General features: G+C 43.0%; 1 protein-coding gene across 7 annotated transcripts in view; it reads left to right on the top strand.

The window, feature by feature from the left end:
• Positions 1-13910, top strand: part of FYCO1 (FYVE and coiled-coil domain autophagy adaptor 1) — a 53468-nt gene extending 39558 nt beyond the window's left edge. For 5 of the 7 annotated variants that reach the window (XM_074859683.1, XM_074859607.1, XM_074859617.1 and 2 more), the window contains exons 15-18: positions 5690-5785; positions 7654-7864; positions 9135-9244; positions 10033-13910. In XM_074859683.1, the coding sequence (XP_074715784.1) occupies positions 5690-5785; positions 7654-7864; positions 9135-9244; positions 10033-10108 (493 nt within the window). In that variant the 3' untranslated portion in view covers positions 10109-13910. Of the gene's footprint in view, positions 1-5689; positions 5786-7653; positions 7865-9134; positions 9245-10032 lie in introns of those variants that run through there. The other 2 variants (XM_074859638.1, XM_074859673.1) reach the window with 2 other exon arrangements.
• Positions 13911-16641: the final 2731 nt, after the last annotated feature.

Genomic DNA, 16641 nt, shown 5'->3' with positions numbered 1-16641 from the left:
TTAAACTACATGCCTGGCCACGACCACAACTCAGCGTGAGCTGTAGCTTTCATTTAACCTTTTCTGTGGTATTCCTTCATAGCAGGAGCCAAGTACCTGCACATCCCATAAAGCAATGTGCTGCATGCAGTGTACATAACATTTCAGGTGGTTTCCTAGCTGTGTTTATCAGCTATGCTCACTTCCCTAGTGAGCCTCACTGCTCTTGGTAGCCTTTGGAGACTCATCTTCAGGAGTGGTGATTAGTGTAGAAAAGTAATAGCCTTACTCATGGATTTTGCAAGAGAGTGAGGCAGTATTCAGAGAAACTAGCCTGTGCAGTTAGATCTTTGCAGCAGCTTGTGGTACAGTAGCTGGAGTGCTTCTGGGACTCTGTTCTGTACCTCTGAGTACTTGAATTTGGTACCTGCAAATGTGTGTAAAAAACCCACATGAAATCTGACATAACCCTACTTGCACAAGAAACGCAAGGCCTTGTCATGCTCTTTAAAATTTGGTTCTCCCTTGTGCTTCAGTGCATGTGGTAGCAATTCCTCCATCTCTGCGAAACAAACTCACAGCAAGGTGCTGAATATCTACAAACTGTTCCTGTCATACAGATGACCAATAGGTTGCAACAGCCACCTGCTTTTAGCAGTTACTTTCCGATGCAGAATAGGGCATGAGGATGATAAAGCAGTGGCTAAGCTATGTGGTAGCATATGTACCCTAAAATGGTGTGAATGTCTGCCTTGAGAAGAGATAAAGTTCCCACCATGTTGCAGAAGGCCAGCAATTAGCCCTTTCTGCCAATGAGGCCCATTTAAATTCCTGAAAACCAGAAAGTGTTGAGTTGCTTTTGAAGTGTCTTAATCATGCATTTATAGAGAGCTCATCTGAGCTAGTCTTGTCAGCCTAGTTCACAGTGACCTTGTTGCAGCTGCTGCCTCCTCAGTCACCATAGATGCTCCTTTCTCAGAGCGTACAGGCAGGGATGGCCTTCCCATTGAGACCAGTACCCTCCCGACATCCATTTGCCCTTATCCATACATGAGGTACCGTGGGATCACTTCTGTGTAACTTCTAATACACTCTTTACCAGAGAAGTCTGCAGTATCAGCAGTATCATGCATTCAGGATCAAAAGAAACTCAGAGATACTTTATTTTAGCTTACTAGCCTAACTGTAATTTGACCTGTTTCCTCCTTTGTTTCATAAACTGTGTTCCCATAAAATATTTTTTGACAGCCTGCTTGAAGAAGCTCTCTCCAGTATAGGAATGGCTGCTGCTGTGTGTGTCTGCATATGTGTAGCTCTGTAAGACTATGGCTTTCCTTGGTTTACCTGTGGTATACCTATTCTAGCATGACTGAATTATCACTGTGACCTAGGAATTATGGTAAAAATAGAGGTGGGCTGTGTGAGTTTATCTCAGGGAAAGGGCTGAGGGACTAGTTGATATTCCTGGTTGGGTCAGTGTGAAGAACACTTATTGTATAGTTGTGAAGCCCCCTGTGTACAGAAACCCCACCAGCTGCAAGAAATCTGCAGGCTTGTGGGATGGAGCAGCCTCTGAAGAGGTACAGGCTGGGCTCTGCGGGCTGGGCAGCAGCTCTGCTGAAAGGCCCTTGGAGGATAGTGGTGTAAACCCAAGCCAGAAACTGCCTCTGCTATACCTCTCCTGCCTTGGTTTCCCTGTAATAGCCTCCAAAGAACTGTGCAAGGAGAAAATTCCATGGTGTCTAAGAAAAAAACAGCTAGTTTTTGGGAGCAAATACCTCACAACTGAAAAATCTAGGGTTACCCATAGAGCTTTAGGATCTTTGGGGCAGCGGCTTGCCAGTATTTCTAATGTTGATTCCGATAGTCATCTGTTTGCTGCCTCCTGCTGGGGAGGGGACTTGAAAGCACCTGATAATCCCAAATGGTTTATTTTGAAATCTGTTGTCTGAACTTCTTGCAAATGTAGCATTTGACTGACGACTGAAAGCTGTCTTAGTCTCAGAGCCTTTGCCAAACCTCTTCCATATCACAATACTAAAAAAAATCTCAAAAGATTTTGCATGTTGTCCCTTGGAGCACAGAAATATCCCTTTGTCATGATTGTTTCCCTAGCTTGCTTTCTCTGTATGTACCAGTTGCCTCTGGTCTTACAGATAGAGTGTAATCAATTTTAAGGCAGGGGAGTCCTTTTAGGTTCATTGGGTTTTTTTCACACAGGATATAGCATAGTTAAATTGTACTTCTTTTTTTTTTTTTTTTTGAGAAATGACTGGGATTTCCTATGTACCAATATACAGGTCACCCACAGCATAGGGGTGGATCTTCATATCCATGCATTTTTTTTTTAATCAGCTGTCTGCATGATGCTTTCCCATCCCTACATATGTCACGGTTTGCTCATGACCCTTCCATCCCCTTCCCACCCATACGCATTCCTTCATGAAAGATACTGTCTTGCACCCTGTTAAAAACTCAGTGAACTCTGTATCCCCAATGCTTCATCCCAAATCATGCCTCTCTTCTTGCCCATGCTAAGGGCTGTCTGTGCATCCTTTCTTCTGATTCTTCACCATCCTCTTTCTTTTCCTCTTTCTCTTTGTTGGGCTGGAGAGGAAGGTTGGTAACTATGTTAGGGTGCCTGGAATGTGTCTGACCTGCTAGGTAACAGCAGGCCCAGGGAATCACTGGTGCACTTCAGCCTTCTATTGTTTCTTGACATTAGAGGCATTTGCAGAGGTGCTTGCTGGGCTAAGCAGCTGTTAGGGGCTCTGTACAGCCTCCACTCTCCATTTCAGGTTTCTGGCTTTCACATAGTTCAGTAAGGTTGTGGCCCTGGATGACCAAAGTTCTCTCCAGAAATAATTGCATGTTGACAGGCAGATGGTTTATGGGATTCTACTGCTCAGCCACATGAAGCCGACACCTCAGATGCATAGCTACAGCTGCCAGAGCTCAGATATTTATGAAAACAGAAAATTGTTGAGGGCAGAATTGATCCACTAATTTGATATCCTTCTATGATAGGGTCACCTGCCTAGTGGGTGAACGGAAGGTAGTGGCTGGCGGCATACCTGAGACAAGGAAAGGAAACAGTAAAGATGTACTTGATCAGCATCGGATGTACTTTATAGGATTTTAGTAAGGCATTCATGATGTTGGTCACAGTATTTTTAGTATCATTTGTAAGAAATGCTTTCCATATATAAGAACAGGCACAGTGGACCAGACCATCCAGCTGAGGGACAGTGACCAACAGCAGATGCCTGAGGAAGAGCATAAGAACAGGACAAGCATGAAGTAATACTTCTTCAAAATGCTCCACCAGCCTCTGACAATCTGTGTCTCAAGGATTTGCTGAACTAGAGCTGTTCTCTTCTTGCTCTGGCGTCTTTTTCATGCTTCAGTTCTTCCTGCTTTTCAGCCCCACTTCATATTACTTTAAAAGAAAAAGAAGAGAAACCGTCTGGATTTTCATAGATACACCAGAAGGTGCATATTCATAACCTGGGGACCTGGCAAGCTGCAGGAACATCCTTAGTGCTGCCACCTAGTGTGATTAGGTCATCCAAGAATCAATTCTGTCAGGGAGCCAAGAGCTCCAGTTAAATGGTGAGACTGTGTTTCTTTTATTTTCCACACAAGCTACCAGACCTCAGTTTAGACCACTAGACTCAATGGGATGTCATAAAGAGAAGGAGAATTTGCTTTGTGATTGTAATGCACTTGGTTTTAAGAGACAAAGTAGGAGACTTAGCATTCCCTTAGCCTATTGTGAGTAGGTGTGGTGAATTTATTGGTTAGAGCAGCCAAGAGGCAAGCTAACCACCTAACCATGTCCTAGGTTGCAGCAGCAAGAATAAGGAAAAGCATGTATTAGAGGAGAACATGGAAAATATATTGGTTCTGGGATTTAATTTACATTTCAGTGTCCCAAAAGAAAGGTGAAATGAATGGATTAAATAAGAAACTCTAATGGCATGGCATAATAAATCATGGAGTTTGACACTTCTGGGAAGCCTGTAGTCCTGTAGTTCCCTTGGTCTGTGAAATTAAGGGTGTGTTCCTGTTGTGGTGGGAAGGGAGAGTTCTGTGGATCACAGCATGAAGTCTGTTGCTGTTCCCACTGTGCAAGCAAAATATATGTATAGGTTTACATATTTAGTTTTCTAGGGGTTTTTTCAAAATCCATTTTCTTATCTAGTTGTATAAAGAGAGTTAACAAATTATTTGTATCACTTGCTAAGTATTTGCATAGATGTTGTATTAACCTTTATGGACCAACATGTACTATGTCATTCCTACATTGCATTTAGCAGGTAGTGGTTGGTTACAGCTCAGGTTTTGGCACTGAGTCACAGCTTTGAGTCTTCCCTGCAGGTCACAGCTGTCTCCTTAGGGTATTAACAATAGTGGTGTGTCTCTGAAGAAGTCAAAAGTTACCCAAGAAGCTACAGGAATAAGAGAACATGAATTCCACAGATAACAGTGTTTTATGAGTTCAGGAAACATGTGGACAGTGGGTGCAGTTTAATTTGCAGTCGTAACAGTAAATTCTTCCTACTTCCAACCAATAGTGTCACTCCACTAAATTCAGGCATGGTTGCCTGTGTTGACACAGTATATTCAGATGCTGCTAATGACCAGCTAAAGGTGCTGTTACCTGGAGATGTTTTCTCCTGCTCTTTTACTCAGCAGTGCTGCTTGTAGAGCAAGGTCCTGTAGGATTTAAAAGAAAATGCTAAACCGTGCATTGGTTTTGGGAATTGGTCTACAGAATGTGGCAATTATGCCCTTGCTACATGATTACACCTGATGGTTCAGAAGCACATATAAGTGATATTACTTTTTATTAGGTTCCACTGTTTTTTGGAAGGAACCAATCAGTTGGTTCCCTGTATATAAGAATTCTTGGCATTTTTCTGGGAATGACAGCCTAATTGTCTCAGTTATCAATGTGGTGAGATGCAGAGAAGCAAAGTAAGTATCCATTAGAGAAGCTCTAATTAGTTGAAAACTATCAGCATTTGTTTACTGACTCTCAAACTCATCCTCCTCTGTGTCCCAGCCCTGTAATTCATAGCTGGTGCTACTCCAGTGTTCACCCAGAGCATTGCACCCTTTTTGAGGTAAGGAGTGGATGGCAGGTTCTTCCATCTACTTCCTCTGTTCTCCTGGACACATCATGGTGGTGAGGAGGCATCCTGCTTTGCCATCCTGTAGCAGCTAACTGAAATGTCCAGTATTTCTTGTAGAGGTGATTCTACAGCGATAAAATATGTTTTGTGTACCATTGTCAGAGATTAAATCCAGGGCAAATGTCTTATCCCTGTGCAAGCTTTAAGGGACACGTCCAGACTGTTTTGCTTGTGTCTGCCCTCCATGAAGATTTCCACCTGCCAGGGAATCTTTAAAACCTGGCAGTGTCTCAACAGGGAATTTATCTAAGACTGTTGAAGAGATGTTGTGGATGTATGTATTCCTCTTAGCTCATGAAACCAGGATAGGAACAGTTTTACATTTGTGCACAGTCATTAGCAGAATGGGGCTGCAGTTTTGCCCAGACAGTTTTGTCACCAGACTATGCAAATTCTAGAATTTGGTTCATGACTATGAAAATATTTCTATTTTAGGAAGATATCAGCATGCAGATGGTATTTCACCCCATACTACTCAGAGAATCATGGCTTTCTTTTTTTTCCTTGGCTAGAAACAGCACGTGTAATTCTTCAACCTTTGAAGAATCAGAAGAGTGGCAAGTTGCTCAAGATGCTGAGATATGCTTGTTGAAGTCAGGAGAAATCATGTAAGCAGAACAGTTTTATTACTACCAGACTGAAAGAACAAGCTCAGATACCAGCTATGTGAGCACAAGTCTTGCAGACTCCTGGAAGAGCTGATCGCTCGTAGCAGAGAGTATAACTCAACTAAACAGAGCAGCAGCAATGAGCCAGATTCTCTCTCTTCAGTCCTGCAAAACTTTAGTGCATGTGGGGAATAAGAAGGAAAGATTTGGGTCCACATCACATCAGACGCTCCTTCCTGTTCTTATTGCAGGAGGTGCTGTGAACAGGAAGGGGGCTTAGAGAGAAGGCTGTGTAGTTCTAGTAGTCTCTGGAAGAAACAGCAAGGGAAAATCAAGGATTGCTGTGCGAGTCAGACCTTTGTCACAGGAAGGGAATTAATGGCCTTTTTGAAGCATGTACCTAATATTTATTGGTAGCCCCTACCTACTGCTTCGCAGAAACCGTCTTGCCTGCTCTGATTGATATATGCCATAGCATAAAATATTCAGCTGCGCCTCTGCTCAACCTCTGTGAACGATGTGCACACAATTCTCTGCATGTATCCTTTTCAGAAATTAAGTTATGTGCAGTAGCGATACAGCATGTTTTCTTGCACAGCTAATAAGGGAATCTGATGCACGAAAATGCTTGTGACTTGGGAAATTCCCCTTTGCTCACTCTCTCCTTAAGCCTAGCTTTGAAATTTTGGCTCAGTTATGGGGAAGGTTTTAAACTTTTGACTGCAGAGAGATAAATTAGTCCATGTTTCAACACTGTTGCCTGCTGTTCAGAGAACGAGGCAAATGAAACAGTAACTAAAATCATAGCTGGACTGTAGGGCAAAATTAAGAGTGATGGTTAGTTTATTAAAATCAAAGATCACCTGAGACACCCCAGCAGTTACTTCAGCTAAGAGGGAAAAGTGTCAAGGTAAGCAAAACTTAATATAAAGCTTTGTCTCTAGCCAGAGTACAATAGTTATAATAAATTAGCTGTGATCACTAACCACTGTGTAGTCATGGTTGGAAACTGAAGTCCTTCATCATGGTGACTATGTGATATCTTCTGGTAAATGTGCTGATCTTTGATAGCTACTGACAAACATATCACAGTACTATGTTTTACTGTGAGCTCATTGCTTGGGAAACAATTTATTTGGCCTAAAGAGTGATTTGTTAGTTCAGTTTTAGCTAGGGTAATGTAGGTGAGGTCCTCAGCTCTTAAAAATGATAGGTTTCCCCCAAAGAAAGCAAGCAGCATTCTCCTGTTTAAGGCCCTCACTGTTTGCAGTCTGAAATAGATATCAGAATGAGTCAGGCTAATATAACGCTTCATGACAGGATCATCTGGGTGCTAAGAACTTCCTTTTTAATTGGAAGTACTTTGAGTCAAGTTTTTATGCAGCTTGCTTACAGACCAAGCTGTAGCATTAGGTGCTTCAGAGGCTCTAGACAGAGCTGCTGTTCACATTCTACCCATCTGTCCCCTCTGTACTGCTGATCCCTATTTCCTGTACAAATGATATCTAGAAAGGTGAGTGAATCAGGTGACTAATTTTTTTGTTGTTGTTTAAAAAGAACAGTAGAGGGCAGCAGACTCTTTTTTTTTAATCATAGTAACTAAAAAGCTTTATTCAAGCACTAGATTTTTTCTAGTGAAAATGAAGTAAGTATGTAAATAACATCCACATTTGCCAGAGCAGTGAAAGTGCTTGGTATCATCCATCTTTTCTGTAGTTCTTGCTTTCATCCAAGGCTGAATTTTCCTGCATCTTGTGCTGGTGTGGGGTCTACCTCAAATAGATGGAAAATAAAAAGCAGTTATTATTGTTTCTGTCTGAGTAGTTACATTGGATCTCTTCAAGTAATTGTATTTTTCTTCCTCACAGGATCAAATTACCCCTTACAGTGGAAGAGATCTTAAATTTCGGGGAAAGTAACAGAGAACTGTTCATTAAATCCAGCACCTACAGTATCATTCCCATCACTGTTACAGAGATGGGGCTAACAATTAGCTGGATCTTTTCATCAGACCCTAAAAGCATATCCTTCAGTGTCGTCTACCAAGAATCCGAAGACACACCACTGGATCAGTGCAAAGTAAGGCCTTTGTTTCCTCACTACCTTAGAGATTGTAGTACGCTACAATGAGCTGCCTAGAGGAATCAGCAGAAGGACTCCACAAGAGTGCCAGTTGCATTAAGGACTTCTTTCTCCAGTTAAGCTACAGTTCTGAAGGCAGAGCTACATCTTTAATTATTTAATGTTGCCTGCAAAAGTTGAGTTGAAAATCACTGTAGCTTCTATTGGTTGCATCTGAAATTCACTCACTATTATTAAGCAAAAATAAAAGTCCAAGCCTTCAAAATTCTTCCTTTTTCCCTCCTCAATATTACTTAATTTGTAAGCTGCTTTGGGATGATTTTGCCAGGCTCTTAAGCAGAGGCCATAAGGAGACAGATACATTAATTGGGTTACCTGCATTTCTTACAGTGAAGCATATGTTTAAGTGCCTTGCTGGTGTGCAAAATCATGTTGCCAGTGCCCAAGGCACCAATTTTTATATGCACTGTCCATATTTCATGAGGATTATGGATTAAGTGAATCTATCTTACTCAGCTCATTGCAAAATTTTAATGAAGACAAGGCAGCTGCTGGTTTAACCCACCGTGGTAGGGGGACCCCTAAGGCTGTGATTTCACCAGGGGAATAAAACATATGTTTAGCATGCGTTAATTCACTCCAGGGTAACTAATTCCATGTGAAATCTCCTTTTTTCTTCAACTGAAGGCTGAAGGAGGAGTGAATGTTGCTTCTATCTTGATATATCTGTTTGATATAACTTGGAGTTTTATAGGGTCATCCTTGATCTACATCAGCTGCTGTTCTGACAACTGTCTCTGCTAGGGTTTTATGGTTACACAAAGTTTTGCTGTAAACTTAGGTAAACAATTAAGATTTGCTGAGAAAGTTTATTTTTTAATATAGGGAGTGTAAAAGCATATAGTAAAAGACATATTTAGATAATCCTGCTCTTAGATATATTTGTATAGATTTAATGTAGCATTGCTGATCTTAGTAAACTTGCTTAGATTAACATTAAAAAGATCAGGATTTGATTCCATCTCTAAAGCAGAAATTTATAGTCACAGCTTAACGCCATAAAGAGGTTGTCAAAGGAAAACAGATGTCTCACTGAGACTTTAGTTTGGGTGTATTTTTAATGGTAATCAGTGAAAATAAATAGTTTTGCGGGCACATATGCACTTTGGCAGTTTCAGGATGGCTCAAGTCTAAATATTTTTCTGAAGGCAAATGTCAATTTATAGGGCAAATAGCAAGTTTCATTTTGATTTTTATTGAATTTCAGGTTCTTATTCCTATGACCCGCTGCAACTCTCATAAGGAAACTATCAGAGGACAGGTGAAAGTCAGAAACTCTGGAATCTACACACTGATATTTGACAACACATTCTCTAGGTGAGTAGAAAAGGTGAAATAAGCTTGAGTTTACAGATGATGGAAGTAATCAGATGTACCATTATTCTGCCATTCAGAAATAAGTATGTGAAATTGGTCCTGGCTTGCCCAAAGATCTTCTGCCTGAATTCTGGTTCTTGTTCTTTTTGGGTTTTTTGTTCACCCTATAGCAGAATTCCATTCTTCTGTCACAACCTCTGAGAAGGTAAACAGAAGCAAGCAAGTAATTTGTGACTCCTTCTAAGACGGTTTAGCCAGGATTGTTATCTTATTAACAACAGACCTGACAGCCCTTGCACAGGCATACTTCTTTTTAAGTGCCAGTCTTTTTTTTTGCCTGAGTATAAACTGAAAGATTGAATCACAGAATCATCTAGGTTGGAAAGGACCTTGAAGATCATCTAGTCCAACCGTTAACCTAGCACTGACAGATCCCAACTACACCATATGCCCAAGCGCCATGTCAACCCGCCTCTTGAACACCTCCAGGGATGGGGACTCCACTACCTCCCTGGGCAGCCCATTCCAACGCATAACAACCCATTCTGTGAAGAAATATTTCCTAATATCTAGCCTAAACCTTCCCTGGCTCAACTTGAGGCCATTCCCTCTTGTCCTATCACTTATTACTTGGTTAAAGAGACTCATCCCCGGCTCTCTGCAACCTCCTTTCAGGTAGTTGTAGAGGGCGATGAGGTCTCCCCTCAGCCCAGAATATACTTTTAAGGCTTCCTGTCTAGTTGACTTCAGCTAACGTGATTATCTTGCTCTCTTTTGTTTCTTCACAGGTTTATCTCAAAAAGAGTGTTTTATCACTTGGCTGTTGAGCGACCAGTCATCTATGATGGAAGTGATTTTCCATAGCCTTGAATATACTGTGTTATTTTTAATTAAATTTTTAAGAAATGCTATTATTTATGTACATGTAAGCATTATGATTACCACTGTGTTTGAAGACTTTGAAACTATGCAATATCTATAATGCACTTAGAAAACATGTATACACTAAAAAACAGAAGCCTTTTTAAGAACACTAATGGTTCTGTACTGTGTACAGATTGCTCAAAAGCCATGTTGTTTGATTTAACAGGTCAAATAATGTTCCAATCAGATATTTTCAGTGGAGAAAAAAATAGGTGTGAGAGTATCTAAATGCAAACTGAAATTCTCTACTGAAAATTTAATTACTTTTCTTCCAAAAATATCCTTCAAAAGGAAACTTAAAGAAAAATGCATAATTTTGTTGACCTCTTCAGGGGTGTAAACATAACCTCTGCTCTAATGCTCTTACAGTCAGAACAACTATGCAATACTCCAATCTTCACAAGCATATATTGTAATCCATCTAGAACTTTTTATCTTTTCCAGGTTTTATAAACAGCAAACATAGGGGTTTTTTACATTTTGGGCTGAGATTTGGTAAGTCTTAACTGGCTTTTACAAATGCTATGGTACTGAATACCAATTACAACACAAAGCAACAACTCCTTTCACTTTTGCTCACTGCACTCTGTAAGTTGATCCACTGAAACCAGCTCTTATGGTGAGTACCAGTGGCAGAATCAGGAGTATCATTTGTAGAATAAAGTTAGGAAGAGGAGCATTCCTTTTTCCTGCTTTAGCACCTTAGTCATCAGCATTCACAGGAAAGCACAGTTTCTGAGGAGGTCAGCAGTGTCTCACTCTTCTAGACCACGTGGAAGGTAGCAATAACGTTTGAATTGGTCCATCCGAAGCTCATCCAAAACAGAATGCATATCCAGCCCTGATGAGCTCTCCACCTGGTGTTAGCGTATTCTATCCCTTTCCTAACCCTTGCAGTTGCCCTAGCCAACTGCTAGCTTTCCATCTTGGATTTGGGAACCAAGCTGGCTGTAAACACTGCCTTTTAAGGAAGACTGGGTTCTCATTTATACAAAATTTCCATGCAAACCATCTGCTTTCTATATAGAATTTCAACTTTTCATCAAAATATCGGAACGCAGATTTTTCTCTTTAAAAATTCCTATCTTCTGATGGAAAGGCAAAACATTTTGGCAGGAGAAAAGAGAAAAGCTCTTTCTCTCAGCCAACCCTCCTTGTCATTTTAAGTGTGTCTGATTTCTAATGTTAATGTTCTCCCAAGGAAATCTCAGACCTGGCAGGTTTTAGTGCAGCAGGTGGTAGCAGACCAGCTCAGCCTGCTGGGAGCCCTGTAGACTCTTGGTGGCAGCTGTAGCTATGCAGGGGTCATGGTGGGAGACAGAAAGTAAAAATGAGAGGAAGGAAGAAAAAAGGGCAGGCACAAGCTGAAGCAGATGATTTAGGGGAGGGGAAAGAAAGTGTAGGGGCAAACTTGGAAACCTAAAAACAAGGGCAGGGAATTGAAGGGATCTGCTCGACTAGGGAAGGAAGTCAGGAGAGTCCAGCTGGTGTTTATGTGTTGCTGGTCCAATCCATTACCCATAGGAGATCTCCTTCTACAGCAAAAGGCTGGCTGTTTAAAAGATGGAGATCACAAGACAAATGTTGAACATTTATGTAGTAGAACTGAGGTAGAGGGAAATTTCTGATTACAGGAAAGAAAAGAATACTGCAGATAAAGCTAAAGGTTGCTAATCATTCATTCCAGTTAACACTGTATAAATACAGTGATCTTGAAAAAGATTGTGAAAGAATGACTGCCCTTCATGGAGTACCTAGGCTTTAGGTTGTGTGTACAGGGCTGTCTGACAGAGCAAATTGCTGTCTGGGTGGCATCAAGCTGAAATCCTTTTCAGCTAGGATGTCTGGCTCACTGATAGCTTTCCCCTTCCCTTCAGACGCCTCTTCCCAGTACTGGTGGTGTGCTCCCCAGCTGCTGTCAGGCAGAGGGGTCAGCGGAAGGTGCGAGCCAGTTTACTCCCCCTCCCAAGGGAACAGGCTGCAATGCTGTTAAACCCTTACCTGACTGTGTGCATGAAAATGAGATGGACAAGAGGCTGAAGTGGGCAATAAACAGGCAATAAACGGCGCACAGATCAGTTCATGAATTATAGCATATTTCAGTGTTGAAGCTATGTTTTATATTTAGTTAGGTAAGAAGAGATTATTTATTGCTTAAAAATGGAGTACTGTGTACCATATGCTATCCAGTTTCACTGAGCTGTTACTGAAGTCTGCTGCAGTTTTTCTTTAAGCTTTTAGGTGTGGTTTTTAAAAGCATTTTGCTGTTGTTTTAGTTAGAATACTAATCTTACTAGAGTATCTTTCTTAAAATGCCAAATGTAAGGTAAAGGGACACTGTCAAGTATCTTGGGCCAAAATATGACAGCTCTGCTCAGAAGTGTTTGAAATATCTCCATTCAGTGTTATTTGACAGACTTGCTTCTGGATTTCCTCTCTGCATCCCAGTTTTTTTCATCCTGTGGCAAATATTTTTAAGCCACTGTTTATGTAACTCTTAAAGTAATTGACTCCATCTAGTAAGCCAGAAGTTTCCCTTCCAGTCTTTCATGTAGACAGTCCTGAGGCTGGCTGAAGCATATGTTTGGGAGGAGTGGAAGAAAAATACTGGATTGTTTTTATTTAAAATTTGAGTCTTTATGGTACCTTTTCTTCAGGTTTTCCTGTCCCATGAGAGTAATTTTATGGCTGTTTTTCTCTCTGAAAGAGGACTGAGAGTGTGAGCCAGAACCTGTAGAAAAGAAAAGGTTTGCTTCTAAGCAAGGAGAGTATTTGAGGAGAGGAGAGTGTTCAGAAGAGGATGTACTCAAACTGGTGAGGTACAACAAGTAGACAGGAACTGTACACGAATCCCATCATGTCACCTAAAAGGGAATGTTTTACACCTCAGAGGCTGTGCAGAGAAGATAGTAAAGAAACTGTCTTTGCTTGAATGTCCCAGACGGTTTATTGCTAGATCCATGGAAACCCAGGACTTAGCTGAAGTGTAGGTTTGTGCAAGAGGTTATTTCATTCAAGCACCTTTTACTGCCATTCATAAAGCTCTTGTTCATGTGAGCTGTGCCAGGGACACTGATAAATCTGTTTATTTACAGGCACTCAGGTGATTTCTTGAATTCGGCCTTTTATTATCCACAGCAATGCAATTAAGGGAAAACAAATATTTAAAATCGATCATTAAGTTAATTTAAGGGGATATCACACTCATGGGACAAAGAGAGTATACATTGTGGTCAGTATAAGCAATTGGATGTTTTTTCTAGGTGCTGAAGCAATGGAGGGTAATATCTTTTTGTTATACAGTGATTTATGCAAAGGAAAGAACATAGTTGCTTTAAGAAAATGACAGTGTTCCTTTACTCAACGTTTCTCAATGTTGCTTTATGAAAAATCACTAAGATGTATTGCACAAGAGTGTACCACGTTACAAAATAGCAAAGCTACAAAAGCCTGACTTTGCTCCTTTTTTAAAATTGAAATTGCACTATAGTTTTAACTATGCTCAATCACTGAGATTGTAACTTGTTCAGAAGCATCTTTTGGTCTTAACTGCCAAAGAATTGCAAACCCCGTTCACATCAAATTTTACGCTGCAGATAGGGGAAAAGGAGGTTTATGTATAACAGCGTCTGTACAGTTACACAGGTGTAGACGGTTGTGTACTGGAATATTTCTTGATGCTTTTTTTTTTCCCTTTTTTAACCTCAGGAATTAAAAAAATAAAATTCTATATCATTGAGAATGTGTGTCCCTTTTCTGCCTTGTAGAGATAGCTTTGTCTAGAAGGTAAATCAGATATTTGTATGATCTAAGCAGGAAGAAATTTTACAGAACAAGGAAAATAGAAAATGGTTTGTCATGCTGGTGGAGAAAGGCCATGTCTGTACAGTCCAACAGAGCAGCAGCGGACATCCTTAAATAAGTACGAAGTGAGACAGTCCCTAAGCCAGAGGAAATGTCACTGTGTCCTGGTGGCTCGGAGCGCCCACTCCTCCTCCAGCAAGAGCAGAGCCCCGTGGCTGAGAAGCACCTTCACCCACATGTTCTTCCCCTCCGAGGTAAAAACAAAGCAGCCTCAAGGACAGCAATTACGCTCACTGTCTGTCCCCCCGACACGGCTGTCTGTCCCCCCGACACGGAGCAGCACTGTCCTTCAGCTTAGGGATCCCATCTGGTTCTCCCCAGGTCCTGGCCGGCTCTGAACGCCTGGGTTACCTCGCGTGGCTGGGGGAGGGCAAGAAGCACTGTGTGGGTTGCAGGCACTCTTCATGTGTCGCCTCTTGAGTTTGCAGCTGTAGTCCCAGCCCTGGGGCACGTGGTAAACACGTAGGCTCGTCTGAGGTGCCGGGGTTATCCAAATGGGGTCAGGAGGACAACGGGCCCCGTCGCAACCAGTCATCGCTTCTTTTTTCAGTTATTTCTGTTTCCTCACAGGAGTTTCCTGCTGGGGGGGGTTGCTGTGACACTTCCCGTCCCCACGGTCCCACAGCAGCAGCACCAGCCCCTGCTCCACGCTCAGAGGCTTCTTGCTGGGACAGTCTCCAGTGAAGCCTAGCCCCCAGGACAAGGGACCTGCAGTACACGTGTAAGTGACCGTACCTGGCTGTACAACAGCTCACAGAGGCGGCTGTAGCTGTTGAAAGCCTTTGTGTACATCTCTAGTAATCCATGTTTAGCCATACTGGACAACATCTCCTCCCTTCTTTGGTGCTAGGGGCAAGGCTGTCCCAGCCCTAGGGTCTTAACCCACCTGTTTCTTGGCCTGTGCCCCAAGAATTGGCCTTGGCACACCCAGTACGACATTTTGCTGCGGGGACCATGTGAAGCTGCCACGAGAGAGTGGTATCCTTTCCATTAGTCCTTGAAATGACACAGGGATGCTTTGAAGTCCAAATATAAGGTTTAAAAATGTATGTGGCCCAGGAGGCTTGCAAAAATCAGGCAGTACTTGAGGGCACTGGGACTATGGTGTCAGGTCAGTTAAATGATGGATAATCAATCCAGATCATACCTGGAAATGGTGGGTTTGCGCATACTGAACTCAGATTGATGGTTCTGGTTTTGGAACGACTACACCTGGGCTACTTTATCTATTGTCACTTCGGTGATGCTTGCAGTGTTAATCACTGTTCTCTCACACCTTTCCGGTATTTTTCTGCTCTCTGGAAGAGGTGCTTCTATAAAGCACGTCTCTGTTTCAGGCAGGAGTGGGCATCGGTTAGGCAGGTTTGCCTGCAGAGAGTGAAAGTTTCTCATCGGCTCTCCCAACTTCCTCCCCTTGTACCACAAGCAGGCTGGTGCTGTGCTATGTGACTGCCTGCACTGCGGTCACAGCTACCTCCGAGCCCTTCACCATAGCAAATCGATGACAACCTGAAGCTACTGCCGTGGCAGTCCCTGCTACGGCACGGCTCCCAGCCTTTGCATAGTTTGGGTGTGTTAGGCCAGTGGGCAGAGACAAGCTGAGCTGCTCCTTCTGAAAAAAGGGACAGCAAAGGAAACTAATCAAAAACTGGGAACATCTGGGAAAAAAAACAGCCTTAAAGAGAGGGGCCTAAAGACAGGAACCATGTGAGATCTCAAGCCTCTCCTGGGACTTCCAACAGCAGCTCAGTGACTGTCCTGCTGGAGCTGTGGGTAAGGCACAGGCAGTATCCCAAGTCCCACAGGAGGCAATACCCTCACCTTCAGGGAGACCAACCCTCCAGGGAGACAGCATCAGCTGAAGGCTGGGGGCTACCCGAGGGAGGTACAAGAGCGATTTCAGTGGGATAAATCCAGCTAAAACCTCAGGGCAGAGGGACAGAGGAGCCCCGTGAGGGCTTGGCCGCAGGAGCTGTGCTGCTGGCAGACATCTCTGTGACCAAGTCCCTGCTGTGTGGTGGCCAGCACTGAGGGACCCTGCCAGGGATGAGGCTGCAGCTGGAGGGGCCGCAGGGAAGAAGCTTCCCTGGAATTTTGGGGGGGACCAGCAACCTGGGAAGCCACGAACCACTGCTGGACCACAGGCAGCCCTGGTGGAACAGACCGCACAGGGAAAACACACCCTGGGAGGAGCTGGTCCCCAGGCTCTCTCCAGCAAAGCAGCAGAGAACAGCCTGACTCAGAGTGGGACGTGTGTGACCTGGGGATGACCCTGCTGCCCCAAACTGCTGAAAGTTCATCGCCGTTTCACCACACTCAACAGTTTCACTCGCGACCAAGCATGAAAATTTCCCACCACATTTCACAGAGCAAAGAAGCTTTTACCTTCATTGAGAAGGCCCCAGAATTCAAGTTCCTGGGGCCAGTGGCACACTGTGCAGGGAAGAGGAGCTCGAGGCCACCGAGCAGGACCAAGAGTCAGCAGAAGCTAAGGTTTGCATGCTTGTTTGTTTGTTTGCACGACTTGAGGGCTCTTTCTGGGCTGGGAGGACCCTCTGGGTGGGACCACCCTCAGCCCTGGGAAGGGGTGGTGGGGCTCATCTGCAGCG

Source organism: Strix uralensis, chromosome 1 (assembly GCF_047716275.1).
Source record: "Strix uralensis isolate ZFMK-TIS-50842 chromosome 1, bStrUra1, whole genome shotgun sequence".
Lineage (NCBI taxonomy): Eukaryota > Metazoa > Chordata > Aves > Strigiformes > Strigidae > Strix > Strix uralensis.
The sequence above is the reverse complement of the archived record's forward strand: the minus strand, read 5'-3'. Positions and strand labels throughout refer to the sequence as shown.